Genomic DNA, 18416 nt, shown 5'->3' with positions numbered 1-18416 from the left:
TTTTCTTCTCCACATTCCTTCCCTTAAAACTGCCAACAAATCTTCTACTTAAACCAAAGGTAAAATTCATATTTTGTCTCTTAACAAACCCTATTAATAGCTAACCATTGAGGAAATTAATATCAAAATCTTTAATATCAGTTTCAAACCTTCTATATTATAGATTCAAGTTCATCTTCAACTACATACACTTCAGTATCATTTTGATTCCTAGACCTTTTATAATTGCCTGCCCACTCCTGAAGTTGTGTCCAAATCTGTGATTTCCTCAACTTGAACTGGTCTGGTTCAAATGTCCTCTTTGCCTGAGATTCCCTCAGCCCTTATATATTTCCAACAATCCTCCTTGACCACCACTTTTTTAGAGCATTTACTATTGATTTGGTTTATATTTCAGGTCTTTGTGTATCTATTTGTCTTTCAAGTGTTCTACAGTATAAAGTACACACTCATGTTATGATTCTAAGCAGTGTATTTAGCCTTTCTGCTCTGCTTGCTAATTTTGGTTTTTCTTAAATTAGGAACAACAAAACCATATCCTGCTGATATTGTAGTTCAGTTCAAGGATGTATACGCATTGATGGGCCAAAATGTGACTTTAGAGTGTTTTGCACTTGGCAAGTGAGTATGCTCACAGATTTCATTAATGTATGTAGAGTTTAAATCTTGTATTGTTAGGAAAAAATGTTAGAAATGTTTAGCTATAAACATAGAGTAAATTGCCTTTTAAGTGTTGTGGACCATTAGCTCTTGTTATCTTCTGTTTAAGTCCTGTTCCTGATATCCGATGGCGAAAAGTCCTAGAACCGATGCCAAGCACAGCTGAGATCAGCACCTCTGGAGCTGTCCTCAAGATCTTCAATATTCAGCTAGAAGATGAAGGCATATATGAATGCGAGGCTGAGAACAATAGAGGAAAGGATAAACACCAGGCAAGAATCTATGTTCAAGGTAGATACATTGTTTTAATTTTCCACACATTTAATCAATATCTTACTTAAAACCATTTTCTCACTTGAAAAAACTAGCATAAAATGATTAAGCTTAAAAATAGTAATGTGTATTACATTGTGAAAAACGATGAAATATTTATCCTTATGTCTAACTAAGTCACAAAAATGAGTAGAGAAGTTAGGAATTTATGCCTCTGGTGTTGCAGGAACATGAATGGATCAATAGTAGTGTTCTTGATAATTTTGTGAAAATACAACTCATATGGCTTGTTGACTTTCTTCAGACTCTTTTTTATTTGTAGAAGAACCTATGCATTATGACATAGTTTAAGCCAGTGATTCACAAACTTTACCATGTTTTAAGATCATCTGGAGGGCTTTTTTTAAAGACACAAATTGCTGGTTCTCATACTCAAGAGTTTCAGAGTTAGAAGGTCTATTTGGGGTGTGAGAATTTGTATTCATAAAAAATTCTTAGGAGATGTTGATGCTACTTGTCCAGGAGCCACTCCTAGAGAATCACTGGTCTAAGGAAAGTTTTTCTTTGATACACTTTTTTGATACAAGTATTTAATTGAAATAAGCTTTACTGGGGAGGAGAGAATATAGTTTCTCAGTCAATGCTTAAAACTTTACATCCTGAAATCCTCCCTACAATGTTCTCCAATGTGAAATTTGCAGGTCACACCTGAATAAACATCTAAGGCTTCAACGAGGTCATTCACTGAAAGGATGCATGTACACAGAGTGCATCCCAGAGGCAGACACAGTAGGAGCCAGAAGAGTTAAATAAAGGAGATATTTTGTCCTTGAGGAGTTCATACTCTAGTCATACCATATAAAAAAACCTCCAAATTTATATAGTCATACACAGTCAAATAAATATATACCCCTACATGTATATAATTATAAAGAAAATTGTGAGTACAATATGGGGAATTACATATGATATTTATAAAGCATTTGTTGAAGGGGTGCCTTAGTCTCATCAAAGGATAAATGATAGGAAAAACTAGGATGATGCCTGAGCTGAACTGGAATACCAGTAGACTAAAGGGTACTGTGGCAGTGTCAAGACCAACCCTTACCTCCTACCCCTAGACCCCAGGCCTCTGTCTATACAGGAATGAAGTAAGCGTCTCCAATGACCCAGCACATGCAGCCTCATCACCACCATCTCATAATGTCCACTAGGATTAGGATTATTTTAACTTTCACCTTGTGCATTTCGTTTGCCTTAAGAAGCCCTTGGACCCCAGGGCCGTCTTATGGGCTATACTTTAATACCCACACAGCTCTGCACCTTTCCTACTCAGACTCTATATTCTCTTCATTCCTAACTTCTGAAGTCCTTATAATATGCCTCTAGAACACATAGTCCACCATTATCAGAGTCCCCTATATCCGTAACTTCTTTGCACATTCCCTTTAGTCTTTACTGTAACTGACACTGTTTCTCCTGCAGACCACTCAAGCAGTGGCTGAATTTTCTTTCACAACCCTCGTCCCCAGGTGTGACTTGTACACTTGTCCTCCTTGATCTTTATTGCCATTACTAGACTATCTTTCTTTTCCTTTAATCATCTAGTCTATAATCTTATGTTACCAAAAGTACAATCCCTTTACAAGCTCAAGTTTAAGTGTTTAAACTCTTATCACCACCTTTCAAATTTCAATACCCAGATTCCTACAATCCTTTTAATCTATCAGCAATTATAATCAGTTAGTTGTACTCTGTTTTAACGTCTTCTCACTTTCCCTAACTAGGCCATCTCTTTCCTAAATCTGGGTTCAATCATTATCATTTCCCTGCACACCAGCTTAGCTCACTCATCTCTCTCCACTTTGTCTTGCTATTTTGGCAAAGAGTAATACTGGAAAACTCTGGCTCTCTGCCCTGGTGTCAGAACCAAGGAACTTGAATATGACTTGAAATGAGCACTACCGAGTTGATTAGCCTATGTCTAGTTAAACATCACAACTTCACTAACTGTAAATAGGCCCTTAATGTTGCCTGGCAGCTAGACTATTTTTCCCCAGATTTACTTACTCTCTCATTTTATTAGATGACCATATCATGCCTTCATGGTTTCCTTTAAACCCACAGTAATTCCTTTTTAACCTTCCTCTCAGCTAATAACTTGGCTTCCTATTTTACAGAGAAAATGGTAGTAATTAAAATAGAACTCTCACAAACTTCTGTTTTGTTTCTACTAACACTTGTATTTCCAGCCTTATCTCTTTTTACTCTAGAGTCAGCTGTTCTCTGAGGACAACACCTCCACTTGTGCACTGGACTCTATCCCTCTTACACAATATATTGAAACGTAATTCTTTCAAACCTTAAATATCATTCTGAAAGATTTACAAGATCAGTTATTTTAGTGTTATTTATGAATCAGCTTTCCAACAAAACATGGTTCACAAATAGAAAAACAATTATAAATTGAATTAGAATTACCTTGTCTCTAATAATGTAAAGCTTACCTACAGACCTGTATACAACTTCAATGATTCTATCATTGATTCTAAAACTCAGAGAGTATCTGATGTATTCTCCAGAAGAAAGTCAACTAAGTCTAATATTTGTCATCTTGAGTTGATGATGAATGCTGAGACTTGCATTTGCATTTACAATGTTCTTTATTTTTTAGCATTTCCTGAGTGGGTGGAACACATCAATGACACAGAGGTGGATATAGGCAGTGATCTCTACTGGCCTTGTGTGGCCACAGGGAAGCCCATTCCTACCATCCGATGGCTGAAGAATGGATATTCGGTATGTGTGTTCAAGTGTTTTGCAGTTCTTAAGCCTATGTTCAGGTAACATTTCCTATAATCCCGGGAAAAATTAGCAGGAGTGGCATGTAGGCCCTGAAATATAAAAGTGTCCTTTAAAAAACAACAACAAGAAAAAAGTGAACATAAAGTGTCTTTTTTCAGCTTAACCAGTTTTCTGTAATCTTATGTCTACCTTCTCTCTCTCTCTCCTTATTGTTTCCTTTGTTCCACTTCCCCCTTCTTCCTTTGCATCCATCTCCACTACCTGATATTGTCCTCTTTTTCTTACCACTGTTTCCCTGACCCCACAGAAACAGAGGTAAGAGTGAAGGTCCTACCTTTAGCCCTGGGGACAAGTAGCAGCAGTGGGGTCCTTCTCTACCTTCCCACTGTAATCTCTCAGCTGAGCCGAGAGGGAAAAGGTGGACTCTCTGCTCTGTAGGATGAATAGAACAAGAGCCACTGGGCGTGGTAAGTGGGTTTTACTTCCCCATACCATGGAAACCCCACTCCACTCGACTTAGTTAACTAACAGTGGGGGAAAAATAACGTACTTAAATTGGAATACAACCAAGCCCAAACCCAAATGAAAGCATTTCTGTTAAAGTTTTTCAAGGAGACATGTTTTACTTTGTGTTCTTTCCAGTATCATAGAGGGGAATTGAGGCTGTATGACGTGACCTTTGAAAATGCTGGCATGTACCAGTGCATAGCTGAAAACACACATGGAGCAATTTATGCAAATGCCGAGTTGAAGATCTTGGGTCAGTATCACTTTTTGTTTCTGTCAACAATCAACAAGAAAGCAACACATTAAAAAGTGTCTTGGGTTCTCTAGATTATATTTAATTTCATATTACTTTCTTGAATTAAAAGTTTCTTGAATTAGAAATTAAGCTTTTCTAAAATGTGGTTTGTATTAAAATGGCATTATTTTCCTTTCGTTGAAGAATAGTAAATAAATTGGAAGCAATATAGAATATAGAGGTTTTTAAAATGTTTTTAATGGTAAAGCAAACTTTACACATATCAGTTTTTACAAGTCTTGCTTTCTCCTATGTCTGGGCAACTAAACACTGCCAGAACCTCACATAGTACATATGCCCCCTCAATGCCTGTGAGGCAGCCTCAGGGAGTCTTTGGCACTTAATAGCTTTATCAGTCCCTGGGTTTCATATCCTACAATCGCTGTTCAAAACCTTCAGCACATTCCTCAGTCCCCTTACCCCACACTGAGTTTCTTCTTTATGAAAATTGAAAATCATGGAGATAAAATGTTTCAATTTCCTACCCCTCATTCAAAACTATCTGAATCTTTACTACACTTGTCCTTTAGATACTCTTTATCCAGAGGATGATGTACATGTCCTCTTGTCCAAAAATAATCCCTTTACATCTGTACTCAACGCACATCCCTTCTCTTTGTGTGTGTGTGTGTGTATGTGAGTGTGTGAATGTGTGTATGCATATCTCTCAAGATGCCTCTCTTTCTGGTCATGTTTTCCGCTTGAATTCTCCTCTCCTTTGTGTTTAGTGACTTGATGCTGATACCTCCTATATTATTTCTTCTTGATCACTTCATTTTCTCCTTTTCATCCCTTCCTTTGCCCAGTTGGAAATCTTGCTCTCTTCCAGAGTTCCATTCCTCTGGCTGCATTCCACTTTCTTTCTCATTCTTTCACATATTCTATAGTATTATTCCTGAATTATTATTATTTTGAAATTAAAATTATCCTGGATGATATCTTCTTCTCCCATTAACTGTCAATGACCCCTTAATGTATATCTTTGGGTCAGAATTTTATCCTCAGCTTCTGTCTCAGTATGAAAAACTTCTTAGCAAAAATGGTCATCTGGGTAAATTCAGAGATATCCAAAACTTAGCATGTCTGAAATTAAAGTCATTATTTCTCATTCATCCACACATTTTCCTCTTGAAATATTAGTGTTCTAAAGAATGAAACGATCCATTACATTCTTTTCCCCTATTACATCTATAAAATTTCTCATTTTTACCCTATAAATCTTTCTGAGATTTTTTTACATTCTTATTTTCATTACAACTACCTTAAATAACACCTTACTATATCATGCCTTTTTCATACTACTTGAAGTGGCTATCATTGAGTTTAGTTATATTTTAAGTAATTAATCCAGATGGGCAGGCTTCCTCTTCGGGATATGATTATATACAAAGGAGAAAAGATAAAGCAATAACTCAGTGCAGCCTATTTGATTTTTGCTATACCAAAGGGCAGTTCTTTAAAACAGTTGTACCACTACAAATTGAGTGACTCTAAAAGAACATGAAAGGCAGTAAAATAATAATAAGAAAGTATTAAAGAAAACTATCTTTTAATAGAGTTGAGGCCTTCTTAATTTTAACTTTCCTGATTCTTCTTAAATTTTGAGGATCATATTCCATTTCTTCCCCTTAAAGTCAAAATTCCTTGCTAATATATTCAATCTAGCTTCTTTGGATATCAAGAAGATGTTTAGGCTTAGGCTTCATACTGTATCACTTTGGTGAAAAGTACAAAGAAATCATTTTGACTTTTAGAGATGATATGAGGTGAGTTTCAATTATTTCTCAAATGTAAACCCCTTTTTTTCTGTTGTAATTTCTTCTTTTTTAAAAAATTAGTTTATTAGTTTTTAATTGGAGGATAACTACTTTACAATATTGTGATGGTTTTTGCAACACATAAACATAAATTGTCATACATGTGTACCCCCCATTCTGAGCCCCCCTCCCACCTCGTTCTCCATCCTATCCCTCTGGGTTTTCCCAGAGCACCAGCGTTGGGTGACTGTAATTGTTATACATTACAAAATGATAAGAAAATGCAACAGTTCAGATTGAAAGATCTCTTTGTCTTCAAGCCTAAAGTCTTCCAATCATTTAATGTCTATTAATGTAGTAATTAAGCAAAGTGAGCATTTTGAGATTGAGATCAATTCCTGGGCATCTTTATATTTGTTTCAATCTATTTTTTGTTTATTTTATTGCCAGTAGAGATAGTGTTTCTCATTCTTCTTTCCTGAGTTATTTAGTTAACTTTTATTTATCTACCAAATGATTATTGAGTACTTTTGCTGTACCATATATTAGTCTATAATAAGCTCAATAAAGAGAAAAGAGAATATACATACATAAATATGTGTATATATATATGTATATGTATATATACACATATATATGAACATAGTCTAGATTCTGTCACTAGAAATTCAAATATTACATAAGCATGAAGTCATTCTAATGACTGGACAAAAGCAACTATTTTATTAAAACTAAACTGATTCAAGAAAAATTCTCATTTTATAGATGAATTTAGGCTTTTTAAATATAATTCTATTACATTTTCTCTCATTTTACAAACAATATGTTACCCATAATATTTGTTGAACCTAAACAGAATACCACATGCTGTGTTAGGTATACAACACAAGTTGGTTGTTTACTTATATATTTATTGCCAATTATAAAACACAAATTAAAAGAATAATGGAATAACCTAAATCTTTTCCATAAGAAATGTGTTCCTCAGAGTATGTTCCTCACTTCCTAGAAGCACTGAGTTTCAGGTTCACCCCAGACCTACTGAGATCTCAGCAGCATTTTTACCAAGATCCTCCGATGGTTCTGATGCTCAGATAAAATTTGAGAATCATGGAACTAGATGATGAAACACCAAGACCTGGATAAAGGTAGACTTAGACTTAGAAAAAGCTGTAGAAAGGACAGTTACAGATGACTGGGATATGTGGAAATAGAAAGAAGGAATTCCCCCAGAGTCTGGAGGAAGATGAAGAGATTGAGAAATGAGCTACATGTGGGGACACTAAAGAAAGTGAGATAGCATTAAGTGATTCTAGGCTCTAACCTGTTTTCACAATTATTATTCTATACTTTGAGGTAAGGAGATGTATCATGTACTCCTCAGTTAATTAAAAATATCATTCCCATAGCTGTTTGTAGGTTGGTCTTAAAGGCAGGGATCTCTGTTTATTAAGGCATCTCATAGTAACTGCACACAGTTGGTGCTCAATAAATGTTTGTATAATGAAGGAGGAGTCATATAGTTTACTGAAAAGAGCATGCTTGTGAATCAGATGGAACTAGATTCAAATGTAACTCCCACCTGATAACCTTTCCCTGTGGCACCTTTGGCAAGTTACATAATCTTAATAGACATTAGTTTTCTCACTTGTAAACTAGAGACTGTTCAAAGTGTGGTTAAAGAATACTAATTATAAATATGTGTCAGTATTAATAATGGTGCTCCGTTTCCTCCAGCCTCTCACTTAACTTCTGTTGTGCAATTGAGTCAAGAAAATTGAATTAGATGTTACCTTAAAAATTATACAGCATTTGACTGCAACTAAAATTTATAATAATCCAGTTATCACCAAGAATTGCATATTTAAAATGGGCAAGATTTGATAAATAAAATATACCTTAGTGAAGTTATTAAAGCAAAGAAAAACTACTAGTGTTATGTATAGAATGTCTGTTGGTCATAGTGGGTGATATTTGGTGAGAGTAATCCTTTCTGGCTTCCCAAGTGGCTCAGAGGTAAAGAATCCACCTGCCAATGCAGGAGACCCAGGTTTGATCCCCTGAAGAAGGAAATGGCAACCCACTCCAGTATTCTCGACTGGGAGACCCCATGGACAGAGAATCCTGGTGGGCTACAGTCCATGGGGTTGCAAAAAATCAGACACAATGACCAACAGCAACAATCCTTTCTATTGATTATTAATCAAAAGGAAAGAAAAGTGTAGAAAGAAAGGAAAGAAGGTGCTATAGTATAGAAGAATTTTTTTTCTTTTTAGCAAAAAAAAGAAGGAAAGAAAGAAAGAAGGAAAGAAAGTGCTATAGTATAGAAGAATTTTTTTTCTTTTTAGCAAAAAAAAGAAAATAACTAGCTCTTTCTTTTTAGCTTTGGCTCCAACTTTTGAAATGAATCCTATGAAGAAAAAGATCCTGGCTGCTAAAGGAGGACGGGTTATAATTGAATGCAAACCTAAAGCTGCACCCAAACCAAAATTTTTATGGAGTAAAGGCACAGAGAGGCTTGTCAATAGCAGCAGGTTAGTCTGGAATGCAGTTCAGTATTTGGAAAAGTTTGCTTTGTAAAGAACCTTTTTTCACATTCATAATGTTAATGTTTTTGTTCTAACTTTTCTCCACAGATGATATCACAGTTCTAAGGTAAACCGAATAGTTACCCATCACTGTTGCTATCTATTATAAACATTTAAACATCTACAATTTATAAGGATATTTTAAAAGTGAGGCCCAGAGATTTGTGATAAATTGCCCAAGGCCTCAAAAATAATTAACAATAGGAAATAAAACAGAATCTAATTTTTTCCCTAACAAGCACATCTGTAGCCATTCATATTTGATTTAATTTTATGCGATTAGTCTATTCAACATTTCAGTGGGGAAATAAAAGGTGATTTCAAAGTACAAGTCACCTCTTCCCATCTTCCAAAGTGAACAGGAACTTCTAATCTTCCTAACTACCTATCAGTATCTTAGAGGCTTTGGGATAAAACATAAAGTATATGGCTTGCATAGATTATTTGCATAAAAGCCAAACTGAATGGTTTTTATAAGTTTCCCAGAAGAAGTTATGGTTATATTGAGTAATAAAGTATGGGGAGAAGCAAGTCACGTTGGGAAATAAGAGAAGTGGGATATGAAGGTTGCAGAGCAAGAAATATTTCAGTCAGGGGAGTGCAGTATGTGCAAAGGCTCCATGGCAGAGGGCAGAGGATGTATAAAGACTGTAAGAACTAAAATCAGTGTGGCTGTCTTCAGAGGAAAATGAAGTGTTATGGGATGACACAAAGTAAGCTAGATGATCAGCAATGTTTTTTGTGCTGAGGGACTTGGCTTCGTCTACTAATAATGGAAATCTGTCAAAAGGCTTAAATAAGGGAGGGGAAAAAAGTAGCTTTTACTTTAAAAAATATTCTGGCAAAGTGTAAAATATATCCAATAAAGAATGTAAGATGGATGCTACCATCTCTATTTTTATATACCTAAAGCCTGGAAAGGTTTAAGTAACCTTCTGAAAATGGGTGAAATGATCTCTAAGCTAGAACCTTGAACTTGTGCCATGTTGATATGGAATGAACATATTCCTCTTGTTAGGATAATCGCAGGTATGACTGTGTATATGACAGAGATGGAGTGGGAAGGGGTACACAGGGACAGCAGCTGTTTCGCAGAACACATTAACTTTTATAGTTAATATGTTTGACTAAGAGTTATTAAGATTTTAACAAAATGATACCTGAAGAATTAGTGTTAAAGGAAAAGTCAATTTGTGCAACATAGCATTGAAACTTTAGCAGTCAGACAATGAATGATACAGACCGTGATCAGAAGGTAGTTCCATTCTCAGGTATTCACTACTACAACAGCCTGGGGCATGGCATTCACTATTGGCTGCACCATTAGCTCTCACTCCTTAATGAAAAGAATCTTGCTCTGATTCCTATGAGGACTCATGTCATAGGCCTCTGCAACCATGGATTTCTCAGAACCATACTTCATGAATTATACTGAGATAATTTTGGCAGCAAGTGACTGATTTATTAAAGACTTTGTGGTTCCTGGCTTCTGTGACTGTTTATCTATATCATATTTTCTGAAAATAAGATGTATATTTCACTTGTATGTGAAATCTAAAATATGCCACAAGTGAACTTATTTACAAAACAGAGACAGACTCACAGACATAGAGAGAGACTTGTGGTTGCCAAGGAGAAGGAGGTTAGAGGAGGGATGGGTTGGGAGTTTGGGATTAGTAGATGCAAACTATTATATACAGACTGGATAAACAACAAGGTCCTACTGTAAAGCACAGAATAGTCAATATCCTGTAATAAACCATAATGGAAAACAACTTTAAAGGTTTATAAATAAAGTAAAAATCCAGGGACAGATAATCCAATAATGACTCTAAGTTCAAACATTATTTAATAAAGTTATATAATAATATATAAAGTATTAATATATGTAATATAAATTATGTATGATATATCATAATATATGTGATATTAATACCATATGAACTAGATGTAAAAGTTATAAGAAATGAGTTTTTGGTCTCCTGGCTCTAAGGAGGAGGCAGACAGGCAGAGGGAATAGATTTAAGTTCTGTTAGTATGAAAGATTTAGTTTACATTCATAGAAGAACTTCATAATAGTAGTAATTTATACAGAAGCTTTTACTAAGGAAAATTTTACAATATCTTTGTTTGAAAGTTTCTAAAAATAAAATATGTTTGTATTTCTTTGTAACTGGAAATACCAATCTGTTCTAACTGCCAAGTCCGAAGTCCTGAGGTCACATTCCTGGCAGATCTGGACTCATATCTTTCAGGCTTGTGACTGGTCTAAGTCTGTCTCACAGTGGTTTAAAAATCATTTTACAGTTGTGCGTAGAGAGCTTCAGTCAGACTCCATGTAGTTCATTCATTCAAATCAGGTTGTTTGAGTGCCTCTTCATTATTCCATATCTCCCTCCTTAAGGAGTTTCTGGAAAACAGTATTTTTTGTTTTGTTTTTTTCTAATGAATATATACGTTAATCGATATGTTACCTAGTTAAAGACAGGGCTAAAAACAAAGCAGATAAAGATTCCTGACATTTAATGCAAAGATAGATTAATAAGTAAAACTGAAGTATTTTTCTGATGAAATATGTATTAGGAAGAAAAATTCTGGGAAGAGGGATAGCATGAGGAATGCCAGGACAGTAGCAGAGTCTCTTGTGCCTGTATGCATGCCATAATATCTAAAATTATCAGGCAAAGCTTTACTGAAAGTGCCACTGTGGAAAACCCTGAAGAATGTAGGAAACGAACTATGAAATTGTATTGGGCCTGAAAAGACAATCTGAGGACTGTGGCCCCTACTATGCATGAGGTGGAAAAGTCACTGGAGGGTCCTGTGACATCAGTGAGCCAGAGAGTGACGTGATATTAGTTATATGACATATATCTTCGTGTCTGGCTGACATGTGGGAAAGGAGACTGTAGAGAGACAAGGATGGCAGCAGGAAGATAGGATTACTGTGATAGTCCAAGAAAAAGATGAAGATTACTTTCCAAAACAATTTGATGTTGGGAAAGAATGTTCTAAACAAAGGCTAGAATGTTTACTCTTTAAAAAGTCTCTGTCAAGCAATTTATATAAAATGTTAATGATACAAAGACATTAGTGTTTTTAATCTAATACGTAGAATAATAGCATATTTCATTAAATTGATTTTGTGATGTATGTATTTTTTTTCATTTCATAGAGTACTCATTTGGGAAGATGGCAGCTTGGAAATCAATAACATTACAAGGAGTGATGGAGGTGTCTATACATGCTTTGTAGAAAATAATAAAGGGAAGGCTAATAGCACTGGGACTCTTGTTATCACAGGTAAGAAAACATTTGATTAATTTTACATTTTTTTTAAAGTTTAACAATGCTTAGTTTCTAATGTGCCATAAGACATGTGATTCTGTACTAAGTTTATAAGGCAATTCATGTATTGATGCTTCCATTTCAAAAGCCTTCTGGGAAAATATCTTGCTTGATGAAACCGTTCCTGGAATTTTATTTGTAGACTTATTCCTTTGCCCAGGGATTTCAATTATACTGATTTTTATTTTGTAATATACTGGATAATATGGTGTCTCCTAATTTTTTGAACTGTACTTTACTCCTTTATTTAAAAATATATAGATCCCACACGAATTATATTGGCCCCAATTAACGCTGATATCACTGTTGGAGAAAATGCTACCATGCAGTGTGCGGCTTCCTCTGATCCTGCCCTGGATCTGACATTTGTTTGGTCCTTCAATGGTTATGTGATCGACTTTAACAAAGAGAACATTCATTACCAGCGGAATTTTATGGTACGTGTTTTATTTATAGCCTGTCCTTATTTTCATCTTATTAACATTCTGACGTCCCCCATGTGCCTGCATGGGAATTTTTATTACTAAATCATATACCTGAGACTGAAAAACAGACAAAATTTTTTCATGGGCCTCCTTGAATTAATCATAGTATTCCTGAATCTTGCTAAAAATGACTGGCCCTGAGGATTTTGGTAATGAGCCACTAGGGAAGCTGAACAAAACTGGAGTGGGTGGCCGATCCCTTCTTCAGTGGATCTTCCTGACCCAGGAATTGACTCGTGGTCTCCTGCATTGCAGGTGGATTCTTTACCAGCTGACTACCAGGGAAGCCCTCATTATGTCCATTTTCTCTTTATTGTAATACAATTTTTATAAGAATGTGCACTCTACCTCATTGTATCTGTACTTTGGGTTCTAAGTGACTTCATTTCAAAGGAGGTAAGAACACAGAATTTAGCCTTTGTTATAATGACGATTTTAAGCCATTTTTTTTCTTGAGGGTAAGAAATAGACAAAATATATACATGGAAAAGTTTGGAGAAGTAGTTCATGTGATTTTTAAAGGTCTAAATGGCTGTATTTTAAGAATAGGAAGCATGATGATGTCATTGTATAGAAACAAAGAAAATAGAGGAAAAGGAGGGGGAAGTAATGCAGGAATAACAACTTCTGTAGGAACACCCTTGGTTGCACTGATAAGGCTCCTTAAATTGTGATGAATTTAAAGTGCAAATTGATCACTGCTCCTATCAGACTGTTCTCTGGGAAGGCAATCGTTCAGAAGCCTAAAGATCTAGCTAGACCATATGCCTAGTTAAGAAAACATCAATTCTACTTTTAGAGGTAAATTATAATAAATTTGAACTAACTCAGTATAGAATTTAAGATTTTTCAAGTCCTATGAAATCTGAAGTTTGATACATACCTCTTATAATATTATGCTTTCAAATTGTCTGCTGCTGCTACTGCTGCTAAGTCACTTCAGTCATGTCCGATTCTGTGTGACCCCATAGACGGCAACCCACCAGGCTCCTCTGTCCCTGGGATTCTCCAGGCAAGAATACTGGAGTGGGTTGCCATTTCCTTCTCCAATGTATGCATGCATGCTAAGTCGCTTCAGTCATGTCCAACTCTGCGACCCCATAGATGGCAGTCCACCAGGCTCCTCTGTCCATGGGATTCTCTAGGCAAGAATACTGGAGTGGGTTGCCATTTCCTTCTACATTCAAACTGTCTAACTATCCTTAAAAAATTCATCTAGAACATCACACTTTAAAAAGCCAAAACAAGCATTCAGTCAGGTTGAGATTGATTTTAATGGGCTGGAAACACTTATTCTTAATTTGTTATTAGACAGATGCATAAAACAATTATCAACACAGTATCAATATTTATGCCTTCCATATGTCAACTGTTAATTCCAGTTTTCTTTTTAATCTAACAGATCTGGGTACAACTGTGCATATACAGAGAATCTACTGTCTTTCAGCTTCTGAACCAAATTTACACTTTAAAACTAAACAACTGGGAATTTATAGAAGACAATTTTAACAGAACATGTGATACTTTTTCCTTATATGTCTATTTTGATGTGCTTAATCATAAGAATGCCCAACATTAGTAAATGTGGTACCATTGTCTTCGATAGTTTCTTCACATTATGTTTGGTTTTGCAAGAAAAGCAAAATCCACTCAATTTTCATTCATTTGAAAAAAAAAAAGTAAACAAAATAGAGTTGTTTTTTTTTTTTTTTAAGTAGTGTTAGAAAAACGCCGCGGGAGGAAAAAAGCCGCCTCTAAGGACCGGTGGTAAAGGCCTTTTATTGAGCGGTCGCTCTCGGGCAGAACTCCCGGGGGCGGGTGAGTGAGGAAACAAAGGGAGTCTGCGAGGTATGAGGGAGTGGGGAGGGGTTTTATAGCCAGGGCCGGCGTCCAAGCCAGGTCTTTTCATATAAGGAAGAAAGTGCAGGCTACAGCGGCAGTCAGTGTCCAAGGGCTCTGTGTTGGTACATGATTGGACCAGGCTGCAGGGGGTCGGCCTCCGGAAGTTTAGCCAGCCTCCAGAATTTGCCTTGCGGCACATTCCTGGGGCATGCCCCGACCTTTCAAGTAGACTTTTGAATTTTAGTACCTTGGTGTTGCATACTGAATAATGTCTAAAATGCGAAAGTATAATTTATATAAGTACTTACTTTTAGCTGCAGTAGAGTCTATAAAAATAAATTGGCAGTTATAAATTGCCCAAATTAAGCTGAAACTTCATATGTTGAATAAGCTGAAACTTCATATTTTCTTTAAAATAATAGTTTCTTTTTGTTGATTGATTCAAATAAACATTTCAAAAGAAAGAAATTAAAGGAGGAAGGACAATAGGAAAGAAGGGATAGAAGGAGAGAGGAAGGAAAGAAGAGAGAGAGACGTTGGGGGAGGGGGGAGAAAAAATAAAGAAAAGCACATGAAGAAATAACTGAAATACTAATTAAGAAATTAATATTAAATTGGATGATAATGATGTAAAAGTTGGCTTAAAGCTCAACATTCAGGAAACTAAGATCATGGAATCTGGTCCCATCACTTCATGGCAAATAGATGGAGAAACAGTAGAAACAGTGGCAAACTTTATTTTTGGGGGCTCCAAAATCACTGCAGATGGTTACTGCAGTCATGAAGATAAAAGATGCTTACTCCTTGAGAGAAAAGTTATGAGCAACCTAGACAGCATATTAAAAAGCAGAGACATCACTTTGCCAACAAAGGCCCGTCTAGTTAGGGCTATGGCTTTTCCAAGAGTCATGTATGGATGTGAGAGTTGGACTTTTAGAAAGCTGAGTGCCGAAGAATTGATGATTTGAACTGTGGTGTTGGAGAAGACTTTTGAGAGTCCCATGGCCTTCAAGGAGATCCAACCAGTCCATCCTAAAGGAAATCAGTCCTGAGTGCTCATTGGAAGGACTGATGTTGAAGCTGAAACTCCAATACTTTGGTCACCTGATGCAAAGAGCGGACTCATTGGAAAAGACCCTGTTGCTGGGAAAGATTAAAGGCGGGAGGAGAAGGGGATGACAGAGGATGAGATGGTTAGATGGCATCACCGACTCAATGGACATGAGTTTGAGTAAACTCCAGGAATTGTTGACGGACCACTTAAGTATTCTTGCCTTGAGAACCCTATGAACAGTATGAAAAGGCAAAAAGATAGGACACTGAAAGATGAACTCCCCAGGTGAGTAGGTGCCCAATATGCTCACCGACTCAATGGACATGGGTTTGGGTAAACTCCAGCAGTTGGTGATGGACAGGGAGGCCTGGCATGCTGCAGTCATGGGGTCACAAAGAATCGGACAAGACTGAGCAACTGAACTGAACTGAACTGAACTGAACTGAATGATGTAAAAGTCTTTGGTCATCATTCATTCACTATACTCCTTCCTTCTGGATGTTAACCACAGAGGTTCATGCTTTCCCCTCAGAGAAGCCAAAGCAGACCCCAACTGCAGGCCAATGCTCTGGCCTCAGGGACTTGGTTTCAGCTTCATTTCACCAAATAAGGAGTATAATAATAACCAGTGGCAGAAAACATACTCACTGGCTAAATATGCAACTTCAGTTCAGTTCAATTGCTCAGTAGTGTCCGACTCTTTTGACCCCATGGACTGCAGGACGTCAGGCCTCCCTGTCCATCACAAACTGCCAGAGTTTACCCGAACCCATGTCCATTGAGTTGGTGAGCATATTGGGCACCTACTGACCTGGTGAGTTCATCTTTCAGTGTCCTATCTTTTTGCCTTTTCATACTGTTCATAGGGTTCTCAAGGCAAGAATACTGAAGTGGTCTATCACCAATTCCTGGAGTTTACTCAAACTCATGTCTGTTGAGTCAGTGATGCCATCCAACCTTCTCATCCTCTGTTGTCCCCTTCTCCTCCCGTCTTCAATCTTTCCCAGCACTAGGGTCTTTTCCAATGAGTTCGTTCTTTGCATCAGGTGGCCAAAGTATTGGAGTTTCAGCTTCAACATCAGTCCTTCCAATGAACACTCAGGACTGATTTCCTTTAGGATGGACTGGTTGGATCTCCTTGAAGGCCACAGGACTCTCAAAAGTCTTCTCCAACACCACAGTTCAAAATCATCAATTCCTCGGCACTCAGCTTTCTAAAAGTCCAACTCTCATATCCGTACATGATTCTTGGAAAAACCATAGGCCTTAACTAGACGGACCTTTGTTGGCAAAGTGATGTCTCTGCTTTTTAATATGTTGTCTAGGTTGTTCATAACTTTTCTTCCAAGGACTAAAAGCAAAGGTGCATTTTTAGCACTTTGTAGATGGACAAGTTGATTTAATTCTGTAAATAATTTAAAAAACCAGAAAAGAAATGTATTTTAAAATAAATTGTTAAACTTAATTCAGTCTTTGGAACTTAAAAAAGACCTATAACACTTTTCCTTGCATCTTCCTTCTCTTTCTTCTTTCTTCTCTTCTTCAATTTCAAAGCAAATTTCAAAGTCATACCTCACTGCTAAATGTTTCTGATCCACCTTTTGGAAGATAGTCCTAATGACTAGCAATTGCTTCTGAGGTTACTAATAGACCACTCTCAGAAGAAGCTCTTCCAATCGAAAACTCAGTTAATGAACACATAACAGTGATGGCAGGTATGGGGAAAGCAAATGTGGGGAAAGGATCACAGCTGCCTGCATTTGTCTATTATTCAAGTTGCACTATCAAATACATCAATATATAATGCTGGAGATTTTTAAATCATGTTTTTATATTTTATTTAATTCTGGAAACATTTTAATTATTAAATATCATGTATTCACTTAAAAATATAGTATTGAACCCATACTACAGCAGAAACAGTGATACGCACCAGAGTAAAGAAAACACTGAATATTTTGCCTATATTACATTACACATAATAAAAGAAATCCCTTTATACTTTTTGTAGAAAAAAAGACAAACAGGCACTGATCTAAAATCATAGCTACCCTATGAGTTTAAAAGTCAAATATAAATAATTTGGAAAAAATGACTTGGTAGTTATTGCAGTTAATAAAACTATCATCATCATCATATTCAAATCATTTAAATTGCTAAAAATTAATAACTCTAATTCATGAAGAATATAGACATCAAAATTTAAACTTTTAATTCTAAGAATCTGTTTGTGTTTTCTTTCTTTTTTTTTTTTCCCAATTATTTTTATTAGTTGGAGGCTAATTACTTTACAATATTGTAGTGGTTTTTGCCATACATTGACATGAATCAGCCATGGATTTACATGTGTTCCCATCCTGAACCCCCTTCCCAACTCCCTCCCCATCCCATCCCTCTGGGTCATCCCAGTGCACCAGCCCCGAGCACTTGTCTCATGCATCCAACCTGGGCTGGCGATCTGTTTTACACTTGATCATATACATGTTTCGATGCTATTCTCTCAGATCATCCCACCCTCACCTTAGCCATTAAAAAGAATTCGTTTGAATTAGTTCTAATGAGGTGGATGAAACTGGAGCCCATTATAGAGTGAAGTAAGCCAGAAAGAAAAACACCAATACAGTATACTAACGCATATATATGGAATTTAGAAAGATGGTGACGATAACCCTATATGCAAAACAGAAAAAGAGACACAGATGTATATAACAGACTTTTGGACTCTGTTTGTATTTTCTAGTTTGATTTCAATAATATATTATATTCAATAATCAAGCATTCTTGATTTTAGCTTGCTATCCT

The 18416-nt window shown here is 36.3% G+C and overlaps 1 protein-coding gene across 3 annotated transcripts in view; it reads left to right on the top strand.

The window, feature by feature from the left end:
* The window catches only part of CNTN1 (contactin 1), a 403973-nt gene that overhangs the window by 252247 nt on the left and 133310 nt on the right, over positions 1-18416 (top strand). For all 3 annotated transcript variants that reach the window (XM_061129827.1, XM_061129819.1, XM_061129837.1), the window contains exons 8-14: positions 522-621; positions 770-951; positions 3608-3732; positions 4381-4498; positions 8681-8831; positions 12061-12188; positions 12495-12670. In XM_061129827.1, the coding sequence (XP_060985810.1) occupies positions 522-621; positions 770-951; positions 3608-3732; positions 4381-4498; positions 8681-8831; positions 12061-12188; positions 12495-12670 (980 nt within the window). The remainder of the gene's footprint in view (positions 1-521; positions 622-769; positions 952-3607; positions 3733-4380; positions 4499-8680; positions 8832-12060; positions 12189-12494; positions 12671-18416) is intronic.

This window comes from Dama dama, chromosome 3, assembly GCF_033118175.1.
Source record: "Dama dama isolate Ldn47 chromosome 3, ASM3311817v1, whole genome shotgun sequence".
Lineage (NCBI taxonomy): Eukaryota > Metazoa > Chordata > Mammalia > Artiodactyla > Cervidae > Dama > Dama dama.
The sequence above is the reverse complement of the archived record's forward strand: the minus strand, read 5'-3'. Positions and strand labels throughout refer to the sequence as shown.